Source organism: Solea solea, chromosome 21 (assembly GCF_958295425.1).
Source record: "Solea solea chromosome 21, fSolSol10.1, whole genome shotgun sequence".
NCBI classification, from domain to species: Eukaryota; Metazoa; Chordata; class Actinopteri; order Pleuronectiformes; family Soleidae; genus Solea; species Solea solea.
Window position 1 is genome coordinate 5,247,825 of NC_081154.1, and position 21,078 is coordinate 5,268,902.

General features: G+C 42.7%; 3 protein-coding genes across 5 annotated transcripts; all 3 read right to left on the minus strand.

Moving 5' to 3' along the window:
• Positions 1–1,458: 1,458 nt before the first annotated feature.
• Positions 1,459–8,225, minus strand: josd1 (Josephin domain containing 1). The gene is made up of 5 exons (XM_058620222.1): positions 8,059–8,225; positions 6,001–6,977; positions 5,366–5,494; positions 3,056–3,250; positions 1,459–1,927 (listed from the first exon to the last, which is right to left on the minus strand). The coding sequence occupies exons 2-5, from the start codon at positions 6,384–6,386 to the stop codon at positions 1,828–1,830; spliced, it is 810 nt and encodes a 269-aa protein (XP_058476205.1). The 5' UTR covers positions 6,387–6,977; positions 8,059–8,225; the 3' UTR covers positions 1,459–1,827.
• Positions 8,226–10,410: 2,185 nt separating this feature from the next.
• Positions 10,411–15,106, minus strand: LOC131448398 (uncharacterized). Of its 2 annotated transcripts, XM_058620808.1 has the most exons (8): positions 14,900–15,106; positions 14,425–14,549; positions 14,126–14,203; positions 13,374–13,424; positions 13,217–13,267; positions 13,046–13,096; positions 12,731–12,781; positions 10,411–11,689 (listed from the first exon to the last, which is right to left on the minus strand). In XM_058620808.1, exons 2-8 carry the CDS (start codon positions 14,468–14,470, stop codon positions 10,959–10,961), a joined length of 1,059 nt encoding a protein of 352 aa, XP_058476791.1. In that variant the 5' UTR covers positions 14,471–14,549; positions 14,900–15,106; the 3' UTR covers positions 10,411–10,958. The 2 variants fall into 2 exon arrangements, with proteins under 2 accessions (XP_058476791.1, XP_058476792.1); XM_058620809.1 differs by lacking the exon at positions 12,731–12,781.
• Positions 15,107–15,250: 144 nt separating this feature from the next.
• On the minus strand, positions 15,251–21,063 carry xrcc6 (X-ray repair complementing defective repair in Chinese hamster cells 6). Of its 2 annotated transcripts, none has more exons than XM_058620805.1 (13): positions 20,959–21,063; positions 19,885–19,968; positions 19,404–19,516; positions 18,986–19,127; positions 18,647–18,898; positions 18,378–18,564; positions 18,006–18,192; positions 17,736–17,904; positions 17,366–17,527; positions 16,833–16,962; positions 16,613–16,713; positions 16,408–16,524; positions 15,251–16,231 (listed from the first exon to the last, which is right to left on the minus strand). In XM_058620805.1, exons 2-13 carry the CDS (start codon positions 19,955–19,957, stop codon positions 16,035–16,037), a joined length of 1,830 nt encoding a protein of 609 aa, XP_058476788.1. In that variant the 5' UTR covers positions 19,958–19,968; positions 20,959–21,063; the 3' UTR covers positions 15,251–16,034. The 2 variants fall into 2 exon arrangements, with proteins under 2 accessions (XP_058476788.1, XP_058476787.1); XM_058620804.1 differs by having other exon boundaries at positions 15,251–16,234.
• Positions 21,064–21,078: the final 15 nt, after the last annotated feature.

The window sequence follows — 21,078 nt, forward strand, 5'->3', positions numbered from 1 at the left end:
AAAGCGAAAAAAAACAAAAAACATGCCAAGCTGTGCTGAGTCGTGCCGGGGCCATGTAGTGGAGAAGCGGCAAAAGGCTGCAACCATGGACTGTACATAACAAAAAAAAAGTTTCCATGCAAAAGCCAACGCAGGAGTAGCAATATACTGAACAGCCACCAGAGGGCGACTACCATTGGTTGTCCATTTGAATGGAAGTCAATAATTGAACGCTTGTGTTGTGCAATAAGGAGCCTGGTTGCAAACCGTGATTCTGGAGGCTTCAAAAACAGGATATCAGATTCTTATGGGTGATGTGTACACCGAGTGACAGACTTTTTCATCAAATATTCCTGATTGCTTGTCTTAAAAGACGACATGAAGCAGCAAACACTTAAACTTAAAAGATATTTTCATTTTCTGACCATCGACTCATACTGTAGATTAACCAGATTATGTTTTTTTTTATGTGCTGCACACGACAACTGCACCAACTCAATCTGCTGATGAGCCTTTTGGAATTATTTACTAAACCTTTAACTATTGAATTTGAATTTTTTACATACACAGTATAAATGTACTAAAGGATCATCATCGTCATTAGAATTGATGATATCTTTGATCACAACCGGATTTCATTCCTTTATACCCTAAACATTCTCTCGCTTTATGGTATTTCAATCCACATTTTACATTCATTTTACAGCAAGATCTTGTATAATACGATAGCGTTTGACCCCCTATGTTATCAATAAATCCAGATTATCAATAAAGCTAAAGTCTGGACTCTGTGGTGACCAATCCATGTATGAAAATGACGACTCATGCCTTCTAAACCACTCTTTTTACAATTTGATAAATCATGACATTGTTCTATTAGAATAAGCCTGAAAAATCTTGTCAGCTGACCTTTTTTAGGAGGAGGGCATGCTGAACTTTGTCCTGAAAAACCCAGATTAAAACACAGGCTTGTACAGCACAGATTTTTAGAGTATTTGACTTGTCTTTTTTGGGCTGGGAAGTGTACTGTAGTTGCCAGTTGGAAAAAGCAAGAAATGGAGGGGGGGGAAATGAGGCAAAACCTCCACTAGAGGGAGTGCTTGGCCTGGGTGTTGCATTGCTTTGTTGCCTTGTAAAACTGTTGTGACAGCACAGCCTCTGCTGATTGCAGGCTCAGTCTGTACCGGAAAAGAAGTGTTTGAAAAGGGGGTGAAATAGAAAATTGGCAGCGTGAAATATCACCGATGTGAAAACAGCGACTGAGAGGAGGAAGAGGAGGAGTGAGAAGGAGTCACGCTGTGGCAAAGAGAGGGGGGCACACTTTGGTGAAAGAGAAGGACGGAGGTGAATGCACAGATAGAGGGAGATTCACGACGTACAGGTGGACACGGAAACACGCCGACACGGTAATGAACATCACGATTAAAGCAGGGAGAGTCACTGACGGGGGACGGGGCAGATAAACGGCGTTCTGCCTGAATCTCCATGACTTTGCAAATATGAACAATAAAAAGAAAAATCAACAGTGTCAAAATTGACACTGAAAAATAGTCATTATATATATATATATATATATTTATAAAAACACAAAAAAAGAGCAGAAACAGAATAATAAGTCTGTGATTCTCCCTGTAAAGTGTTTGTTTCCTTCACTGCTTTGCATCTCATCAGATTAGAGCCCAGCAATGGTCGTGTAAACAAAATCCAAAAAAAAGGAGCCAAAAAAAAAAAAGAAAAAGTCTGTAGGTGTGTATCCGCGTGTCTAGCAGCGCACGCTTCTACTTCCTCTCCCATTTTGTCCTGGGATTATTGGCCTGTTGGGACATCTGTGAGCGGCTGGTTGAACCGTTAGCCGTCGGAGCGCCACGTTTGATGCGCCTCCACTTCCTCCGAGACGACCAGCAGGAGTTCACAGTTCTTCCCTCGCAGCTGCAGGCGCAGAAACTTCCTAGGTTGTGTTCAAAAACAAAAAGCCACAGTTATGAAGCTGGAAGAAAACTTAAAAAACAAAAATTAAACAAAGAGGTTGTTTAGAATTAGTAAACCTGCTTCATGTAGACAACCAATATAAACCACTTTGGGAAAACAATGATGTCTTTGTCCCACCTCTCTCTCGCTTTCTTCGTTGTCGTGGTTGTCATCCTCCTCTCCTCTGTGTTATGTCTACACACTTTATGCTAACTTTTACATTCTTTCCTTAGTCGCTCTGCTTTGGTTAATTCTGTCCACTACAGCGCCACATTCAGACCTGGCATACGTACTACAGCATTTAAAGTCATTTTGGGGGGTATTTTCTGCTGTTTTTAAATAACGACAAAGAAACAGATTACGTTTTGTTCCGTTTCTGTGTGGATAGGGCCTAAAATCTGTGTCTGCTTCAGTCTCAGATATCTTAAGAATATGCATGTAGCTATGTCTCAAACAGGGAACTGAAGTGTGCAAACCACTCACTCTCCCACACTAAAGTCCATTGAGAAAATCAGTGATTGTACATAACGGCACACAGGAGTTGTTGATCCACTGCTGCCTCCGTCAGTACATTTAAATGTTTTTTTTTTTTTGTCACTTCAGTGTTTGAAATCCATGATTAAGTTTTACCAAAAAGAAAAGGCACAAACTTGCCGAACAAGGCAGCAGTGGACCAGCAATTTCTGTGTCTCCAGCGAGATGAAGTGACACAAGTGACACAATTTGTATCTGTGTGTCTCTGCTGGCAGTTGTGTTCTTCAAAAAAAAAAAACAACCCTGCACTATATTACTTGAACCCTCAATTACATTTTTCTTTGGGGCACATGAGCTCCATTGGAACATTTCCCTGACATTCTGTCACCATATGAACCTGGTGATAACTCAACAATAGCCTTGTTACACTAGAAATCTCTCTCACTAGAGCAATAGCTTCACCAGAGCAGAACAAGCCTCCATTTACTGTGTAATTCTCATGGTGGAAATACAAAAAAGAAATAAGGAAGTGATGAGATAACCTGATAACAGTTGTCATGGTGAGCACATGTCCACCCAACCACAAACACACACACACTCACACACACACACACACACTTCACACCGTTCCCACCTAAGCTCTTCCGGGTTGCCGATGGGTTGAGGGCTTCGCAGCTTGGAGTCCAGGTTGTAGTAGACTCCTCCCACCTCTCTGACTCCAATCCAGTGCTGGCGTTTGAGTGGCAGCCGGAGCGGCCCCCAGCGCAGGTTGGATGGCACATTGAGAATGAAGCCTGTCACGTTGGTAAGCTTGATGCTGCCGACGTCCCTGGAGGAACAAAAACCATGTTTACTCTTTGTACTTCCATCTTGAGAAATTAGAAGGAGAAATTTCGGGATTTGAATTGGGTCAGAGCCTAATTTCATGTATGAAAATAAACTTAAAACAACTTCATACATCCCTCCATTTTCTACACCTCTAATCACATAAGGGTCATCTGACATAAGTGGGTCCAACTGACCTAATCCTAATCTGCTGTTTTTGTCTTAAAGGAGTCTCAGTCACGAAAAGAACATGCAAACTCCACACAAGGCCCGAACCGTGATCCGAATCGGTGACCTTCTTGCTGTGAGGCGACAATGCTAACCACTGTTCACTGTGAATCCCGGGTAAGATGCAAAGTTTGTGTGCTTTAGCTTTGTGTTCCCACACTTCTAACGCTTCGCAATCTCAAGGTTATTATCCATCTTGAGTTTAGAAGGACAAAAAAAATACGTACAATGTTTAGTTTTTACAAACTAGAAAGTCCTCAGAGAGTAAATACCACTGCAAATATCTATCCTGCGATGTTTAAGAATGCAAAAAGTAAAATAAAAAAAACCCTAAAACAAACAACTTTTGAAGTAAACATTCATGTGTAAAGAGTATTTTTGCGGTGAGCAAACAATCTTTAATTTATGGATTCTTTAGTTAGAAACTTAAAACAGATCTCCAAGGAATGCTTACACTACCACCAGTTACAGGTTTACTCCCCACCGCGTTGCATCAGTCAGCAGCGCCGAGCAGGAGTTGTTGTTTTTGTCTCTCGATCAGAGGGGGCAGCTTTGATTTTTGTTTCCTGTTTTGGCCGAGACAGAGGAACGGGAATATGGCTTTTCTGATAACATTAATGTTCTCCCGATAAAAGTAAAGTCTGTGGCTGTTATTGTTGTCCAACAGCAACAAACAGGACTAATGATGATGGTGGAGGGGCAGCAGGAACGCTGATAAAAACCGCCTCGGACTGTCAATTGACAGAAATGCTGACTAATCAAAGAGTTTGTTTGAGACCCAACAACTGATTAGATTTGCTGCAGTGCAAAGGAGGACACAGGGAGAAGTTTTTTCCAAAATATTAAAGTTGTTTATGTTTAAAGCATTTGAATGCTCGAATATGCATTATTTCCGACATACTTCTTTTTTCCCTCAGTCTATGGGAAAATGCTCTTTTCACTCTTGGTCCATGACCGTAAATGACCGGCCCGTGTTGAAAATATCTTCCGGGTCAGGTGTAAACATTGCTGTAGCCAGAGTGACAATGGTGTTGCTTGTGCTACACCAATTTGAGCCAAACTAGCCTTTAGGCGGACATGTTACATATGGAAATCAGGCATGGAATGTAAATGTGGCATTTGAGGAGCAGTGTTTTTCGTGTGGAGAAAAGGACTCCCCCTGTTTTAAACGCACAAAAAAGCTATGACCCTTCAGTAAAAAGAAAAATAATCCAAAAAGAAGCTTATGGTTATCACGATATTCAGGCCGCATGGATTTATTTAGATTTTATGGGTGTAAAATTGTCAAAAAACTTTCAACGAGTGAGTTCTTCTGCCCCTTTTTTCCAAGATAACTTCAACTTTTCGATATCTGGTAGTTATTCAACCGTTTAGGAATTAGGGTGCTGAGAAGCTGACGTCACAACCGCGTGTAAATCTCCGTCTGTGATTGAGCGATCATTGCGCGGAAGTCCTGAGGGGCTACCGTAATGACAAGTATATGGGTGCAAAGCTCTATTTCTCTGCTTTCCGGTATCCATCCACCCTTTACCGCTTTATCCTCCACATGTTGGTCATGCAGGGGATGCTGTAGCAATCTTAGCTGACATGATGATGAATTTTCGAGATATTAAAGGTCTAGGGAGTTACGGTAATGTACGCATGCCAATGGACGTAACAGAAGGGTGAAACAGATGTTCCTGTACTGCAGATGTCACAGCCTAATCGTGCATATTCTTTAAAAAGAAAATTGAAAAACATCAGAGACAAATATAGATTGTTTTGTTTCCTTTGGTTTAAGATATGCCTGACCCTCACACTGACCTCTCAGGGGAATATCTTAGGTCAGAGGTCGTATATACACTGTACAAGTAGTGACGGTTATTTTTACGACAAGCTCTAAATACTGTACCTTCTTTTATCCCACCAAACTGCCTCAAACCCTCGGGTCTGCAGCGCTGCCATGATGACATTTACGTCGTAGTTCCCGTTTCCCAGCATGCTCTTCTTGTGAGGCGTCACCAGAGTGCTGGGAGAGAGCCTGCAACAGGACCACAGTAAAGATGATTCACGACACTTTTGGTGTTTGAGTTTCACAACGCTGCAGTCAAAGCCATGGACTCGGACTGGTGAAGTAATGAAGATATGTAGAAATTCTGGTTATTTTCCAACCAGAGTATTAAAAATAAATAAATACCAGAGTGAATCATGTCAGACGGGAACCACCACGGCGTTGAGTGATACTGGAAAAGTTCCTTCTTTGTCTATTTTTACATGACTTTAGATTAGTCAACTATTTAGATAGCTCATCAGTTTGAATGTTTTTTCAAACATCATCATTTCCAAGTGTGGGAAACAATAATCAACATTTTTCCCGTTTTTCGATTGATCGAGAACATTATTGACAGATTATGAAAATAACTATTAGTTGCAGCTCTAATCTAGGTCAGTAACAGCTGTCTGGATATAATAGAGCTACTGTATTTCACACAGATTTCAACTTGACAGCAACTTTATATATTGTTATGTCTTGGTTCAAGAGCTCACCTCTGGTATATCTCCTGCAGGGTGTCTCGACTGAAAGCTGTCCCGTCCTGGAAGACGTTGTTGAGTGCATGCAGGGCACACAGCTCCCTCCGCTGCTTCTCGTGATAAATGGGTGGAGGTGTCAGAGAGGATTGAGTAGGTGCTGGTGGGGTGAGGGAGGAGGAGGAAGATGAGAGATCCTGCTGTTGCTGCTGCTGCTGCTGCTGAGAGTCCCTGGGATCCCTACTCCTCCTTTCCTCTGCTCCCACGACCACCACCTCTCCTCCTCCACCGCCGCCTCCACCTCCTTTCTGCTTGCTAACCTTCCAGGGCATACAGCCCAGCTCCTGCAGGCCGCCTCTCCCCTTCCCTTTCCACTCTCCGGCCGGGTACGGAGCACTGCCCATCCCTGGATGTTCACCTGCGCCTCTGCCTCTGCCACCTCCTCCCACCCCGCCACTACCTCCACAACTACAACTTTTAGGACGCTACATTTGCATCACGGCAACCATTGCTATAGCAACCTCTCAGCCACTAGGAGGAGAGGAGCCTGTGTGTCTCCGCGTACGGTTGAGAGAGAGGTGGTGGTGGGGTGGGGGGCGGCGGGGTATGTGAGGTAAAAGAGACCTGTCGTTGTTTAACACAGCAACACCTGCTCTCTCTGAAGGATGAACGTGAGGAAAGGTCACAAGGAGGGTGCGGACAATGACTGGAACTTCAGATAGGATTGGCAGAGGAAAAACAAAACAAAAAAAACACACTCCAGATTAGAATAACTCCACCAGCCACGCCGCAGTGGCGTCAATCAAAGAGCCACTGGTTGATCCCTGTACGTTTCCACTTCCTCCATTCTCACTGGGTTAGCGTGTGTTGACAGCTCTTTCCATCCAGTCACTGAGACTATATAGCTTTGCACTTCTTTCCATCAGCTGACTGGCTGCTGACCATAAAGGCCTCGCTTCCACTGGAACAGATGCAGCAGGAGTCTGACACCGAGCCTGAGGAACACCAGGGAGAAAAGCCGTTAGTTTTGTTGTGGATCTGTAATTTAGTTACACCACTCTCAAACTGTGGTACGTGTCCCACCAAGTGCTGCGCGAGCTTCCTCTGATGGTCAGAAATACTGCTCTAACTGTTCTACTGTATATAACAGGGTATGTGATCAGAGTGGAGATGACGAAGTTTGACGGGAGTGTGTAGAAAATGAAACAAATAACAAACAATTAATAACAATTAGAGTCACCTTATCTCTCACCAGTGTGTGAAGTATATGTGAGGAAGAGGAGGATGATGAGAGATAAATCTGCCTCCTGTGAGAATTCCGTAGCCGACTTTGCTCAGTCTATTTACACCACTGTATTTTTACTCTCAGAGCTGAGTATTTTCTCAGGTGGTACTTGGTATAAAACGTTTGAGAACCACCAAGTTACACAAACAAAAGTGACCAACCTACTGCAAGTGAACAGCAGCTAGAAACAGTGAAATAATTGGTTCTCAAATGGGGGTCAGTGGCACAACTTTTCACATAGGTCCACTGAAGGTGATTTTTTATGATTTTGCAATAGCTCACAAAATAGTTTAATATATTGTCATATTATTCCAAGAGATATGCATGAGGGGGGTGGGATGAATAAAGGAATGAATATACAACATTCTATCATGTAAATTGAGAACCTCTGCATTGAACAACCTCTTTTTGTTGTTGTTGACAGATGAAGCTGCTACAGTGCTGTCTAAGAAGAAGAAGAAGAAGACGAAGAAGAAGAAGAAGATAAACATTTGCAGCAGTGTGTGCTGTGTATAAGAGGAAGCAGGCTACTCAGTACGCTAGCAAAAAAAACATGACAATAGCACAGAATCATACACTCACATTACACAGACAGCGTCACAGACGAATGTCTGCTGTTAGACTCAGGAACCAAACACACAGGTGGAGATAATTCCATGACAGTAACAGTCACATTTGTACTTGTGGCTCTTCTTCTACGAGACACAAAAACACAAGCTGCTCTGTGTGTGTGTGTGTGTGTGTGTGTTTTACGCCTCATAACTTGGTCTTGTGTCGCCGCGAGGACTCACCTGGTTACGTTAACTTCCGGTGGTGAAACAACACGAATGTGCTAACGAAGCGCTGTGAGAAACAACAAAAAAGGTTAAGAAGCCAGAGTGAGTGTGAATGTGTCTCTCCTCTTTTCCCAAAGCCTCCTCTCTCCTTTGTCTCTGACACTTTTTTCCTGCTCTCTCTCTCTCTCCTTCTCTCGCTCTCTCTCTCTCGGACATGCGCAGTACCGTCTGGCTCCATGTTGCTCTCGCCGCCTGCGTCACAGCAGACAGGGGAGGAGCACTTCCTCCCCTCGGACGCACAAACCCCACATTTTACTCTTAATTCTCAACTATACAGTAATGTAATCAGTGTGTGAAGTGGGGGGGAATTTTCCCTTCGTCCACATGAACGTCCACGTGTATGCCTGTGTTACTAAATCAATATGAAAACATCCATTAAAATACAGGGCCTGCGCAAGTGTTTATGGGGCCTTGAAATGAATTTGTTTCTGGGCCCCACCACCACCACCACCACACACGTACACCCTAATACCACTAATGCTATAATAATTCTGGAAATTGCCCTATGTTTACTTTATTTTCTGGATTTAAATTAGTAAAAGTGATAAACTAAGTAAAACTGACTATAGGTAGTGAGCAAAACACATTTTACTCTTAATTCTCAACTGTACTGTATGTCTGTATTATTAAATCAATATGAAAACAAGATGGACTTGATTTGGGGGTGTCCCACCACCTCAGAGTAAGCACACACACATACACCCTAATCGCACCACAGGATCATTTTGTGACACGCTGGGAGCACCGGCCGCAAGTCGCCGTATTTTACACAGAAGTAACAGGCTTTTCTTTTCACCATGATGTTGCACTCTGTTGTGGAAACGTCTGCAGATTAGAAAACGTCGTCTTGCGTGGTTTCACAGCACACCATACGGAGACCGGACATGTTTATGTTTACTTGTTAACTTGTACCGTTTACCGTAGCGGTGAAGCAGTATGGTGTTTCTTCTCTGCAGACGTTTCCACAAAAGATAAAGTGTCGCACAGCTCCTAGTGTCCATGGCATCCAACGTCATCCGGAGAGTCTCAAGCATCAGATGCGAGGAGCTCAGATATCTGGGAGGGGCTCAGAGAAGAAGTCATGAGTCATTGTGCAGATTTTATCAATAAATGCAGTATGGAATATCACAGTATCACATGATGATACACATTTTTATTACATCAAATTCATTTTTTGGTTAATTGTCCTTTCTTAAGCAAAAATATCCATTCAGGTCAGTTTTCACTGCGGAATTCAAGCTGCAACACAAGGAATCCAGCGGAAACAATCGATTCATATGCTGCGTGTAATGTGGGTCAATAAAGCTGCTACTAAGACACATATTTGCCCTTGAGAAAAAGGCAGAGTGCTACCTAAGAAATGGACATGTTGTTTTCAAGTGCAGATGGAGAAAGTTGATCTCTGGGTTCACGTATTTATAAGTTATCTTTGATGTTTTCCTCAGATTTATTCTCTTCAGATTTATACCTCTTCGAACAGTAAGAGTTAAGAGGAGTTTCTCTTTGTATTCAGCAAAACAACACAAACATATAAAGATAAATGACTTTTTTTTCCGTGCTTCCCTCTGTGTCATGGTCAAGCTCAGACTTGTGGTGACAAGAGGGTGTGGAGGGCAAATTACTTTTTCATCACCCACTTCCCGCAGCTCCTTCTGGACGATCCCTAAGTGCTCCCAGGCCGCAGCTGCATCTCTATTTCAGTGTGAAACGTGCTTTCGTTAATATCCTCTCTTTTTCCAGGTTAGAGTTCAGACTCTGACCACAGAAACGCAGACGTGGGTGTCTTCTTCGCTGGCGCTTCTGCATCATCATGCGCCGGACAAACCCATGTGGTTCAACTGAAGGTCAGCCTGAAGGTCATTTGTAGTTCGAGTCATTAAAGGTACAGTGGGCAGGATTATTTTCCATAATAACCTCCTGGCGTCGTGTAAATCAAGTCATCTGGCTCCGTTTACAGCTTTTACAGGAGGTTTTGACCAATAATAACTCTGCGATCAGGCCTTTTCAGTGGAAAGATTGTAACTTAGGCACAGACAACAACTTTCTATATTACAAAGAAACTCAAAAAGTGACATTAAATAAAACATGTGTCAATATGGGTGGAGAGTTTTAGAGATGGAGTTGCAATCCCAAAAAACCTGCGACTAAAAGTCAATAATTATCTATTGATCCCACATACTCCAGCTTGCTTCCAGGGGAGGAATCATGATTGGGGGGGGGGGGGGGGGGGGGGGCGACGATGTAGTAGCAATAACAACAACAAATACGTAGTTTGTGTTAGGGGTTGTCATTTTTAAGACTTTATAATGCAGAAAAGTTCCATATTGTATCTTTAAAATGGGATCATGTTCATCCTACAATTATGTCGGAAAACTTTCTCTGAAGCTGCACAAAGCTCCACAGAAGCTCCTGGACAAAGCACGAGCTGGGCTGCCGTGCTTTATCCCAATATGACTTTTTGTTCATTATACCCTGATCGTCTTTAAAGTTTGATATCCTTTATGAATTATAGAAGAAGGAGGCGGGTGACGCAGTGGAGAAGAGTATGAAAACACGAAGCACGAAGCTCATGCAAAAACATATGCAAAAACTGAAGAATTATGACGCATGAAAATAGTAAAATCTAATTGGTGTGACCATGATGTCCAACCAAAAGCATGTGTGGCACTCTGAGAACCAAAACGAACGCCAGCAGTAGTAAATTCATTTGGAAGAGCGGTGAACCAGCGGAGAGACGGAAATACCTCAGGCAGAGAATCAGTCTTGCACTAAAAATCAAAATTGCACGTTTGTTTTTGCACAGAAAGACACAACAGCAACACTAAACTCTTCCTCCTCCTCCTCCCCCCCCATGTTCACATGTGTCCCAGTTTTCTTGCCAGTGCAGATGCCATGTCAGTCAGCACCTCCTCCCTGAAGCGCTCCTCCCTTCTCTGCAGCTCGTGGACAAAATGCCCCCTCAGCTCTTTCATCTCCATCACACGCCCCACCAGCTGCCTGCTCGTCGTCCTCTGTGCCTCTGGGGGGCAGTCTGGCCTGTCGTCCACCAGTTCAGGCCTCTGCCCGCACAGAGACACAGTCCTTCTCAGATCAGTGTCCACATCCAGCAGCTGATCTACAGTAGTAGGTTTTCCACCCAGGAGGTCAACGTGGGTGAGCACAGGGATGATGTGCCCCAAGACCTCGTCTCCAAACAGTTCCATGGTGGCTTGGATCGCACGGTGAGCATCCTGGTTGATCCCCCTGCCAGAGTGTGGAGCCTGCAGCACCAGCAGGACGGCATGTGGTCCAGGACTGACCAGCTGAAGGCTCCTCAAAGCCTCCTTCGCTCTCCTGTTGCCCCCAAGCGATGGACCCAGAAGATCTGGGGTGTCGACCACTGTAACCTCTCTGCCGTCCACCACTGCCGTAGATTGGGTGCTTTCCATCAGAGGACCCACGGGTGATTTTCTGACTTTGCTGCCCAACAACGTGTTTGCCAGGGAGGTTCGTCCTCCTCCACTGGGCCCAAGGAGGATCAGCCTCAAACCTGGGTCTCTGGGACTGCCGCTGCCTACTGACCCCTGGGCTTCATCTCCAGATGATCCTGCAGAGGTAGACAGACAGATATAGATAAATGTGTACTTAATTGCTGTCATGGGGAACAAGGCTTGATCGATAAGCACACAACACCCGGGCAGACACACAAGATTCACACACAAAAGCATCACAGAAAATAAACAAATAAATAAATACATCAATAAAAGAGGAGAGTCAACCCAGACAACATTTCTGTGTGATTATCACTGTTAGCAGGTGAATGACGTTTTAAACCAATAAGAATGTGTGTTGTTATTTATAAACTTTAAACTTAACAACTGTTGGTTGTAGCATAAGAAGCACAATATTTAAATTATGAGGGTGAATAATCCTGGAGTCTTTTAAATCAATGTTGAAGCAACACTTGTTCCTGCAGGTTTTTGCCACCTAATAGTTTTTTGTTCTGGTCTGTCTTTTTACATGTACAGCAACCTTTGGTGGTGACAAAGACGCTTTAGAAATCAAACGTATTATTCTTATTCTTATAACATACTTACATTAGCAAAAAAAAGATTCTAACACTTTGTAAATCCATAAAAATGTCTATTCAATGTACATTAATTCATTTTGGTCGACTTTTAATACCGTCATCCATTGTGTTGTCTTCGGGAAGAACTTCATTGGCAAAACGTGCAACAAACGTCAATGAGACAACACACACAGAGGAACCAACCTGATTCAATATGTCAGTATCTTCAGGCTGTTTAAGAAATAATATTAGGCTTTTTCATCTTGTATTCTTGTGTGTTAATCGGAGTTGTAATTCGGTGGGCCTGCAGATGATTCTTCGGTTTGGAAATGGCTGCTTGAGTGTTTCCAGCTTGCTTTTCATGTCAAAAAAAAAGAACCTTACATGATGCCTTCAGCTCTGCTCCTTTGACATCAGAATAACTCTATTGTCTTGTAAAATAATATATTTTTCATCTGACTTTGTGTCACTGGCAGACACAAGGAATGCAGAACCAAACTTGTCTCAGCCTCTTGACGTGGAAGAAAGGAAGCTGGGAGTTGTACAACATACAACATAAGATAAAAAAATATCACTGACCTGTGATAGCTTTGATAACTGCTGACAGCCACTTGAACTTGTGGGAAATACCTGATGGAGGAAGACTTGTAAATTCCAGGCCTGTGATTTTACTTATTGTGCAGCTCTGTCCCTAAATGACTCCTGATCCCTTCTGTGTAGATACAACACTGCTGTCGTGTGTCTGCTAGTTTTTAAAGAAAAACTCCCTCTCACCACTTAAACTTATCCAAACTCACACTGCAAACATCTCCCTGCCTATGTTTACCTTTACTTAAAAAAAAAGTCAATTTGCTGCACAGGGTGAAAAACAAACCACAAGCACGGATCACTTACGTATGATGAAGCGCCACGCTCTCGACAGAAATTTAAACAGGTTCTGGATTCCTAAGACATAAATAGAAAAGTCAACATCCTGCCTGTTTTTTTTTTAAACATATATATATGTACAGCTTCATGTATGACATTAAAAATGGTTTATTATAAATACTGTTTATATTTTAATACCACGTATTGTTCCCACGAGGCGCCCCACCCAGCTCCACAGAGCTGACAGACCTGAGGCAGAAACCAAACATTATTTCACTCTGACAAACACGACAATCACGTTAGATTATTATTCCCCATTGCATCAGAGGTCAAGCGTCATGTGATGCAAACTCACCGGTTAAAGAGCAGAAAATTCGAATCGGCCAGCGAATCAGAGCAGGCAGAGCTGCGGGGAAAAGCATTTTTTTAATAGGGGGACTATAAAAGACAGAAGTTTATTCAATTTAACACGTCAATATTCTTTCAGGCCCCTACAATGAGTCTGGTAAAAACAACTGAAAAACAGGTCAAAGGAAGAATAAAGTATGTACAATAACACTAAGAAATAATACATATTTTTACACATGTATGCGCACATCTAAATAAATCAATATGTAAATGTTTTGTGATCTCCATTTGGTGTGAATGTGAAACATCAGCCTCTGATGAGAAACGTTCAATGCATTTTTTGAGTGGTAAATGAACGTTAACGGGTTTAACAGCTAACAGTTTAAGGCAGAGGTCTCAAAGTTGCAGGCCACAGGCCACATGTGGCCCTCCCAATGGATCAGGCTGTCCGACATTTAATATATCAAGTTATAATGAGTCTGTTTTTGTTATTTATAGAGTAATTGAAACTGAAATATCGCCATTTTTTTAACTCAACCCCTATTGACCAGACTAGAAGCTCAGTGGCCTCTAAGTCAGTTGAATTTGAGACCTGTAGTTTATTTGCTATTTACGGTCATGCATGTTGAGTGAATGAATAAATGGGTTTAAGGTTTAAAAATGGAGGTGGTAATAAAGTCTAAATATACGTGTACGCTTGGGGATCTTTTTGTTTTTACTCGTGCAGGTGAAGTGTCGCTGTGTGTGTGTGTGACTGACTCTGAGAGAATCTGTAGAGAAGATACCCAACCACGGTGAAAGCTCCTAACTGGACGTTGCTGGTGCCCATCCACCAACCTAAACACACACACACACACACACACACAGAGCGGAGGACATTAGTACTGCAATGCTTTTCAATACTCACCATGTGGTCAACCTTTCACCTAATAGAGAAATTGTGATTTTAAAAACACTCTAAACTGCGTAACAACTGCAGCGTTGGAGGCCTGTAAACACATCCATTCTAACCGTGTGGCCCCCTCTGTGACCCCATGACCTTTAAAAAGGTACCTTACCTGCAACAGCCTCCCCAGCGTTGTCCTTTTCACACTGACATTCCATTTTTTAGCACTTCTCAGACTTTCAGCCAGAAGATAGATGGCAGCACTGAGGCTCCGGGTGAACTTTCAGTATAAAAGCCCTGAAAGTTCAGAGTGGTTAACGTGTATTGTTGTTATAAATGATGTAGGATTACAATGAAAATCAAGTGTCAAAGTGCAAGACAGTTTCTATGACACAGAGAGACCTATGAGAGGATCCATAGCCTGTTGCGTGTATGTTTTGAAAGTATAGGATAGCAAGGTTTAAAGTGCGATGTGAGATTAGATTTGAGAGTTGAAGAACCACTTTAATCAAGGAAGAACTGGACAAAACAGGAAGGAACACAAGTAAGACACTGATGTAACATTTCAAGTTCCTAATTCAAACAGCTACATCTCAGGGAAATCTGATACTGCGTCTATAATTTTGAGTTTCTTAAAGCTCCATTACCTGGTGTGAAGTGTGATAATCCTCCTCCAGGAAAACCATCTGACTCACTAGTTGATGTGACTCACATGTGCTCAAAGTCATATGCTGATCTCTTCTTCCTGCTGCTGTGTGGCGGCGTTCGCCTGCGCAGGCCTGCCCTCCACAGGAACACAGCCTCTTAGTTTGTGCTGCTGTGTGGCAAAACAATGCCGTGACAAGGTCCAGGTATGCTGCTAATGCTTGCGTTCTCACTTTGGAAGGGCACACCTTTCACCTCTCACCGTCACTTCAAGAAGAACTGGAAATGCTGCCTTGGCTGTACAGAACATTAACACAAGCACTTATTCACAATGAAACATATTAGAAGCAGGCTGGAAACAAGAGGTTTCTTTTATTTGTTGTTTTTTTATGGCTGTGTTTATGGTACAGGCTATTTTAATACCTGGTTTTTAAAGGTTTAATCGTATCAAGCAAGAACAGGAAACGTCTTTGACGGAAAGGTTGATCTCAAACCTCACAGGCCACGCGGAAGATTTAAAGGTCCAGTGTGTAAGAATTTGTGAACTCTGATAGTCACCCCTCCCTTTATCGAACATATCAAGGAACTGTGGTGGTCTTCTGGAATTCTCAGAGCTCACAGGTAGAAACACGGCAGAGCGAGATGGCAGCCTCTCACTTAAAGTAAATACATACAAAAGGAATATACTATGAACTGGTTCATCCGAGACATGCGTGTGTGTGTGCGTGTGTCACAACTCGTGACTTTTAAACATCTCCCCTATTTTTCACGCCGTTCCCAGCAAAAATAGACAGAGAGAGATCTGTAGATGATGACATTGACTTTCTACCAGCATGATTACATAAAACTCACACCTCTCACTGTAGTTTTAAGAGACTAGGCTGCATCCAAGTATTATCTTTTTAAAACTATTTTAACAGCAGTGCAGATTCTCTCTCTCTCTGTCCAAGTAAACAAACATCTCCGTCTTTCTTTCAGTTTTCTGTCAGGGATAAATCAGAAAATTAAGTCATAATCACATTGGCGCAAGACTACGAAAATAGAACACTTTTTATTTTAAAGTGATCACACACTTCCGACCTTTAAAGCCCATTAGATCACAAAATTTAGTGCGTGGCTGAAGGTCTCAGACTTCCTTCATGAACCCAGTTGGCCAGTAACAGCGTCAATGAGTTCCTGTTTCTTGGTCCCCGTTGTCCGAATCCCAAATTGTTTGCAGGCCTCCTTCAGCACCGACACCGTCAGTTTTCCCAAAGTGCCGTTCTGCACACGGGCCTTCAGCTCGTCTTCTGACATCTCCACTTTCGGCTTCTTTTCAGCTCCGCCTCCTGAATCTGCTGTGTGTCAACAAAGAAAAGCGGGACTGAGTCAAGTTATTGGAACTGATTAGTAACTTCATCATACCCATTCAGACCATTTTGTGAAACGGAGAAGTACAATTCAGATGTACGGTACTGCCAAGACAAACACACAGTGATGAGAGATTTCATTTATAACTTGACTTCTGAACCTGTTTTGCGTTTTGCAGCAGGTTTGTTGTCCGGGTTGTAGTAGGCAGGGTAGACCAGGTCTTTAAAGTCCTGGACCAAAGGACCCAGACGTTGGTCCATCTGTTCCACCTTTGGCACTGAGGCAGAGAAGGATACAGAGGGAAGTGTGAGATGAAGAACCAGCCACAAGAGCAACCAGGGTATCTGGTTTTGTGTGCATCTTACTGATGAGGTCGTCTGTCTCTTCTGGAGCAACCATATCCAGAGCCAAGGCCTCCAGGTTCCTGTAATGCTGCTGGATGACCGGGTTCTCAAACGCTTCGCTCCTGTATTACATGAAGAACCAAAACAGAAATATATATATATACCTTTTTTAGAATCAAATTTGGACATTAGCTACATTTTAGGGCATCTTTGAACTGAAAATCAAAACACCAGCACATACCTGTATTTGAAGCGGAGTTTGGAGACAATTTGTTTCATCATGTCCACCTGTGGCTGTGAGGCGCGACGACACTGGGGAGGATCGAGTGTTCGCAGGTCGTCGGCGTACGGCAGGGAGAAGCCGTTGAAACCTGATACAGGCGAGAGATGACAAGTTGTCAACAAGCTACAGTGCACACACATTTAATACACCTAATACAGAGGAGAGTTAATGTTCATTCTGTCTGTTGAATCTCATAAGCTATTGTCCCCATTTATGGCAGCATTACAGTGCCACATACAGGTCTGGCATATACACTGCAGCATTTATCAGTCATTTCATGTGTTTCTCAAAACAAGCCATATTATGTAAATTCCCCTTCCCACTTCTATTACTCCATTTTTGTAATTTATTTATTAATTTATTTTAGGAATTGAATTTAAAAATATAATATTAAATTATAATTAATTATTAATTATTATAAATATAATATGTTGGCTTAATCATCCCCAGTAAAACAAAAAAAAAAGTGTATTGGGTTGTTTTTTTATTACCTGGTGGTGTGATCTGTACTCGTCCCTCATCCATCTCCTCTTTCTGAGGCACTAGGGCAACAAATCGCGGAGGGTAGTTTCGGCGGGAGATGCAGCGGCACAGAGCGAACACGTTCTTCTCCCTACACTTCGTCAGCAGAGCCGAGAACAGGCATGCACTGCCTGAGGAGGAGGTGGAATAAATACATTTAGATTTGTAAAATGGACTTCCATACATATCGACGGCCTAAACTAAATGTTATCCCTCGCCTTAACCTTAACCAGTTGATCTGTATTCCTAACCTATCCACAATTCAAATGACCAGTTCCTCAAAAATGAGGTTCTGGTTCAGGGTTTATGCCAGAAAAGGTCATGAAGAGTTAACAGTACCTTTAATCTCATTTTCCTCAGGATAGATGAAGATGGCAGGCCGGATATGATGGTGCACTTTCAGTTTCTCCATTGGTTTGAATCCAATGAGTAACAATCCGGGGTCATCAAACTTCTTGATGGTGTCCACTTCATCCCTCTCCAGCACTATCATCTTTTTACCATAAATCTATAGCAGACAGACACACATGAAAATAAAGGAGAGATTAATGAGTGGCAACAAAATTAAAAGGTGTCTATTCAGATTAGTCATATTTGTGCTGGGATTACCTGTGCTTTCTTAATCTCACTGGGCAGCAGCAGGCTGCCAGTCTGAGTGTGGAATGTGCGGGTTTTGCTGCGGACTTGCTCGTTGGTTTCCCTGTACAGTTTGATGGAACCAGGTTTTGTGGCCTTCACAGCAGTTGCATAAAGTCCCACGGCGACATTCAAACCCTCACCCAGAATCAGGTTTAATCTAAAAAAAAAAAAAATGGCAAGGATGTGAAGAACAGGAGAGAAGATGAGTTACGTTACTTATAAATACACAAAGAATGACCAGAAAGAAGGGAAGAAAACACAGATCAGCAAATTTAAGGAAGGGATACAGGAGGTATAGCTGCGAGAACAACATCTATCAGTCTGGAAGTTTATTGAAACTACCTTGCCATGGTTCTCTTCTTCTGCTCTTTGGCCCGCACCCTCTTCTTGAGGTCCTCCAGTTTGCCACAGGGCTCCATCTGCAACCCCAGCTCACTCTCATCCTCTGGTGGACTGACAACGTCACAGAAGAACCGAGCGACATCGAAGCCGCCAGGTTTCATCAGGTGCATCAAATCAATCACAACACCTAAGAGAGGGGGGTGGTGGGTCACTGGCAGCTTACAGGAATTAAAAGCATTAGGGACCAGCAGCCTTTGCTTCAGACCCACCTGTCTCTTTGAGGTCACTGGCTTTTGTGCGAGCCTGTCGGTCCTTCACGCTGTCGCCACCATGTGGTTCATCCCTGCAGGTGAAGATCATGAGCCTCTTGTGTGAGAGACGAAGCTTGATGTCACTGTACAGGTTGGCGCAGCACCACAGGGCGTCGCCTAATGATGTCTCTCCGCTGCCCATGGTCTCAGCTGCTAACTGGGCGCCCTTTTTACCACGCAGAGCGTCCACATCCTGCACTCGCTTTGCACCTGTGAAAGACAGACACATGTAAGGAGGACATACAGAACAAACAAGGGCACCAAAAAGGACGTGTTGGGCAATTTTTCATTTCTTACCAGGTTCATCGAGGTCATGGTACACATAGACGTGCTTGAACGAGTCCTTGGGGTTTTTGCTTTGTTCTGTGCCGTAGAAAACCAGAGCCACCAGGTCCCTGTCACTGCTAATGATCTTACTGGTGTACACACTGCGCACGGCCTACACAGACAGAACACAGACACTTGTTATCATCAAGCTATTGAATGAAAAAGGGCATGAACAATTTTAGTCAAACCAATCTCTCTTCCGAGACATAACTTGAAAATGTATACTTTCCCAACTTTACTGTCGCCTCATTGCATAGAAAATATCTTACATGACTCCATAATATTTCTTGCAAATCCTAATAAATATCTAATTGAATGTATGTAGGATTTTCAGATGGCTGTTCAAATAAAAGTGATAACACACGACAAAGACAAGTGTCCATCTTACCTCCATAGTCATGTCAAAGTTAGATGGCTCTCCGTCTTCACCTTTAACAAACATTTCCCTGGAAGCGTCGACCAAGAAGACCAAACTGTCTCTTCCTGTGAGTTTGTAATACTCTGAGAAAGACAGACATCCTTATTTGTTTTTGATAAACAAAGTTAAAGGCTTTCAACAGTCTTACTGTCAGCTGATTTCACCTATCTGATCACATAGACAGAATAACACAAGGATGCCAAAACGTTTTCCCTTGAAGGGCCAGTAAACACCTATTGTTTACTGGCCACACTGAGGTCACTACTGAGACCTATTGTATAGCATCCAGATGCAAGCAAGTACAAAGATTCCATATTCTTTTATTAAACAATATTTTAGCATTTACATATTAAACAACAATGCTGCATTGTATGTTTCGGTCTCAAAATGTTACACTACCCACTTTGGATAGCCTTGGTATAAAATAAGACGTGATCATTTGTAATCTCACCTCCAGATTGCTCTCCTTCCTCCTGCTCTTCATCCTCGTCCTCATTGTGGTAGTAGGCGTTCCACTCTGCCATTGGGACTGTTCCTGTACATGTAAAAAGCAGTTTAACAAGACAAAAGGAAATCAGGAAAGACAAAGGACCTTGGAATACTGCAGGTATTCCGACTAGGTGGTAATACAGCATGTGGATTAGATTAAAAACAGGATTAAAAGAAGGTGCATTGTATTGTATTTTTGTAGCGATAATACAGAATATACATACATCATAGATGACAAATCCAAACAGTTATGTCCTGAATGCAATGTTTTCTTATGCTTTAAAAGCTTTATCAGAACGCAATACATTGTTGAAAACTGCCACAGGGTAATAACAAGATGCGTCTTCTTTTAGGCTTTTACGGTAAAAAGCCCGCGATCCAATGCGTAAAGTTGCTTTGTAAGGACATCTACATCCGGTTTTCAAAATGATAAAAACAAAACCATTTGATTAAAAAGTGCGAATATGGGACTTTAAACTTGTAATTTCTCAAATACTGAACAGTAAAATGTCTGATATTCAGTACACTAGTAGATGTGTGCTTAACAAAACTTTTTAATTTTCACTCAAAACATTTAGAGAACTCTCTTCATACAGTTGCTCAGTTGTGACACGGCGCTCTCTGTGTATTATTTCGAAAACCGGATGTTAACGTCACAGCCTCACTGCTCACATGCTCCTTTTTTTTTTTTTACCGTAAACACCTTTGTAAGGAGGGCGTTCAAATTCTGCGTCAGTTTGAACAAGGAGAAACGAGTGTCACATAGCTTGACTGCAGTGGATATCCAGGTCTCCTTTGGAACAGAAGTTTTTAATCTCAATGAGATTCACCTGGTTAAATCACAGGTTAATAACATAGTAGATAACTTTAGCACGAGTTAGCTTAGCTGCTTATTAGCCACAGTTCGCTTCATCAGTTCGGGTTTTTGGGGGCCGTTTCGTTCACGGCTCTGCAAACAGTGCACACAAACGTAATGGCATAAACTCTAACAGTAACTGGACATACATAGTAAGTGAATCCTGCACATTTCACTTACCAAGGCACTAATTTACTTCTCCCAACAAGTCCGGACGAGTTTCAGTGACTGGTGGTGTTGAGGAAGTAAAGGCGCACGCTCACTATACGTCATGGCCGTCTCGTCATCTATTGGTCAGAC

Coding starts and splice junctions, on each gene's coding strand:
- LOC131448398 (XM_058620808.1), bottom strand. CDS start 14,470: ATGGAATGTCAGTGTGAAAAGGACAACGCTGGGGAGGCTGTTGCAG. Junction 14,204..14,424: donor CGCTGGGGAGGCTGTTGCAG/GTAAGGTACCTT, acceptor GTGTGTGTTTAG/GTTGGTGGATGGGCACCAGC. Junction 11,690..12,730: donor AGTTATCAAAGCTATCACAG/GTCAGTGATATT, acceptor CTACCTCTGCAG/GATCATCTGGAGATGAAGCC.
- josd1 (XM_058620222.1), bottom strand. CDS start 6,386: ATGGGCAGTGCTCCGTACCCGGCCGGAGAGTGGAAAGGGAAGGGGAGA. Junction 5,495..6,000: donor CTGCAGGAGATATACCAGAG/GTGAGCTCTTGA, acceptor GTCCTGTTGCAG/GCTCTCTCCCAGCACTCTGG. Junction 1,928..3,055: donor GGCAACCCGGAAGAGCTTAG/GTGGGAACGGTG, acceptor AACACAACCTAG/GAAGTTTCTGCGCCTGCAGC.
- xrcc6 (XM_058620804.1), bottom strand. CDS start 19,957: ATGGCAGAGTGGAACGCCTACTACCACAATGAGGACGAGGATGAAGAG. Junction 19,128..19,403: donor ACTTTGACATGACTATGGAG/GTAAGATGGACA, acceptor CTGTCTGTGTAG/GCCGTGCGCAGTGTGTACAC. Junction 16,714..16,832: donor AAACTCCGCTTCAAATACAG/GTATGTGCTGGT, acceptor CATGTAATACAG/GAGCGAAGCGTTTGAGAACC.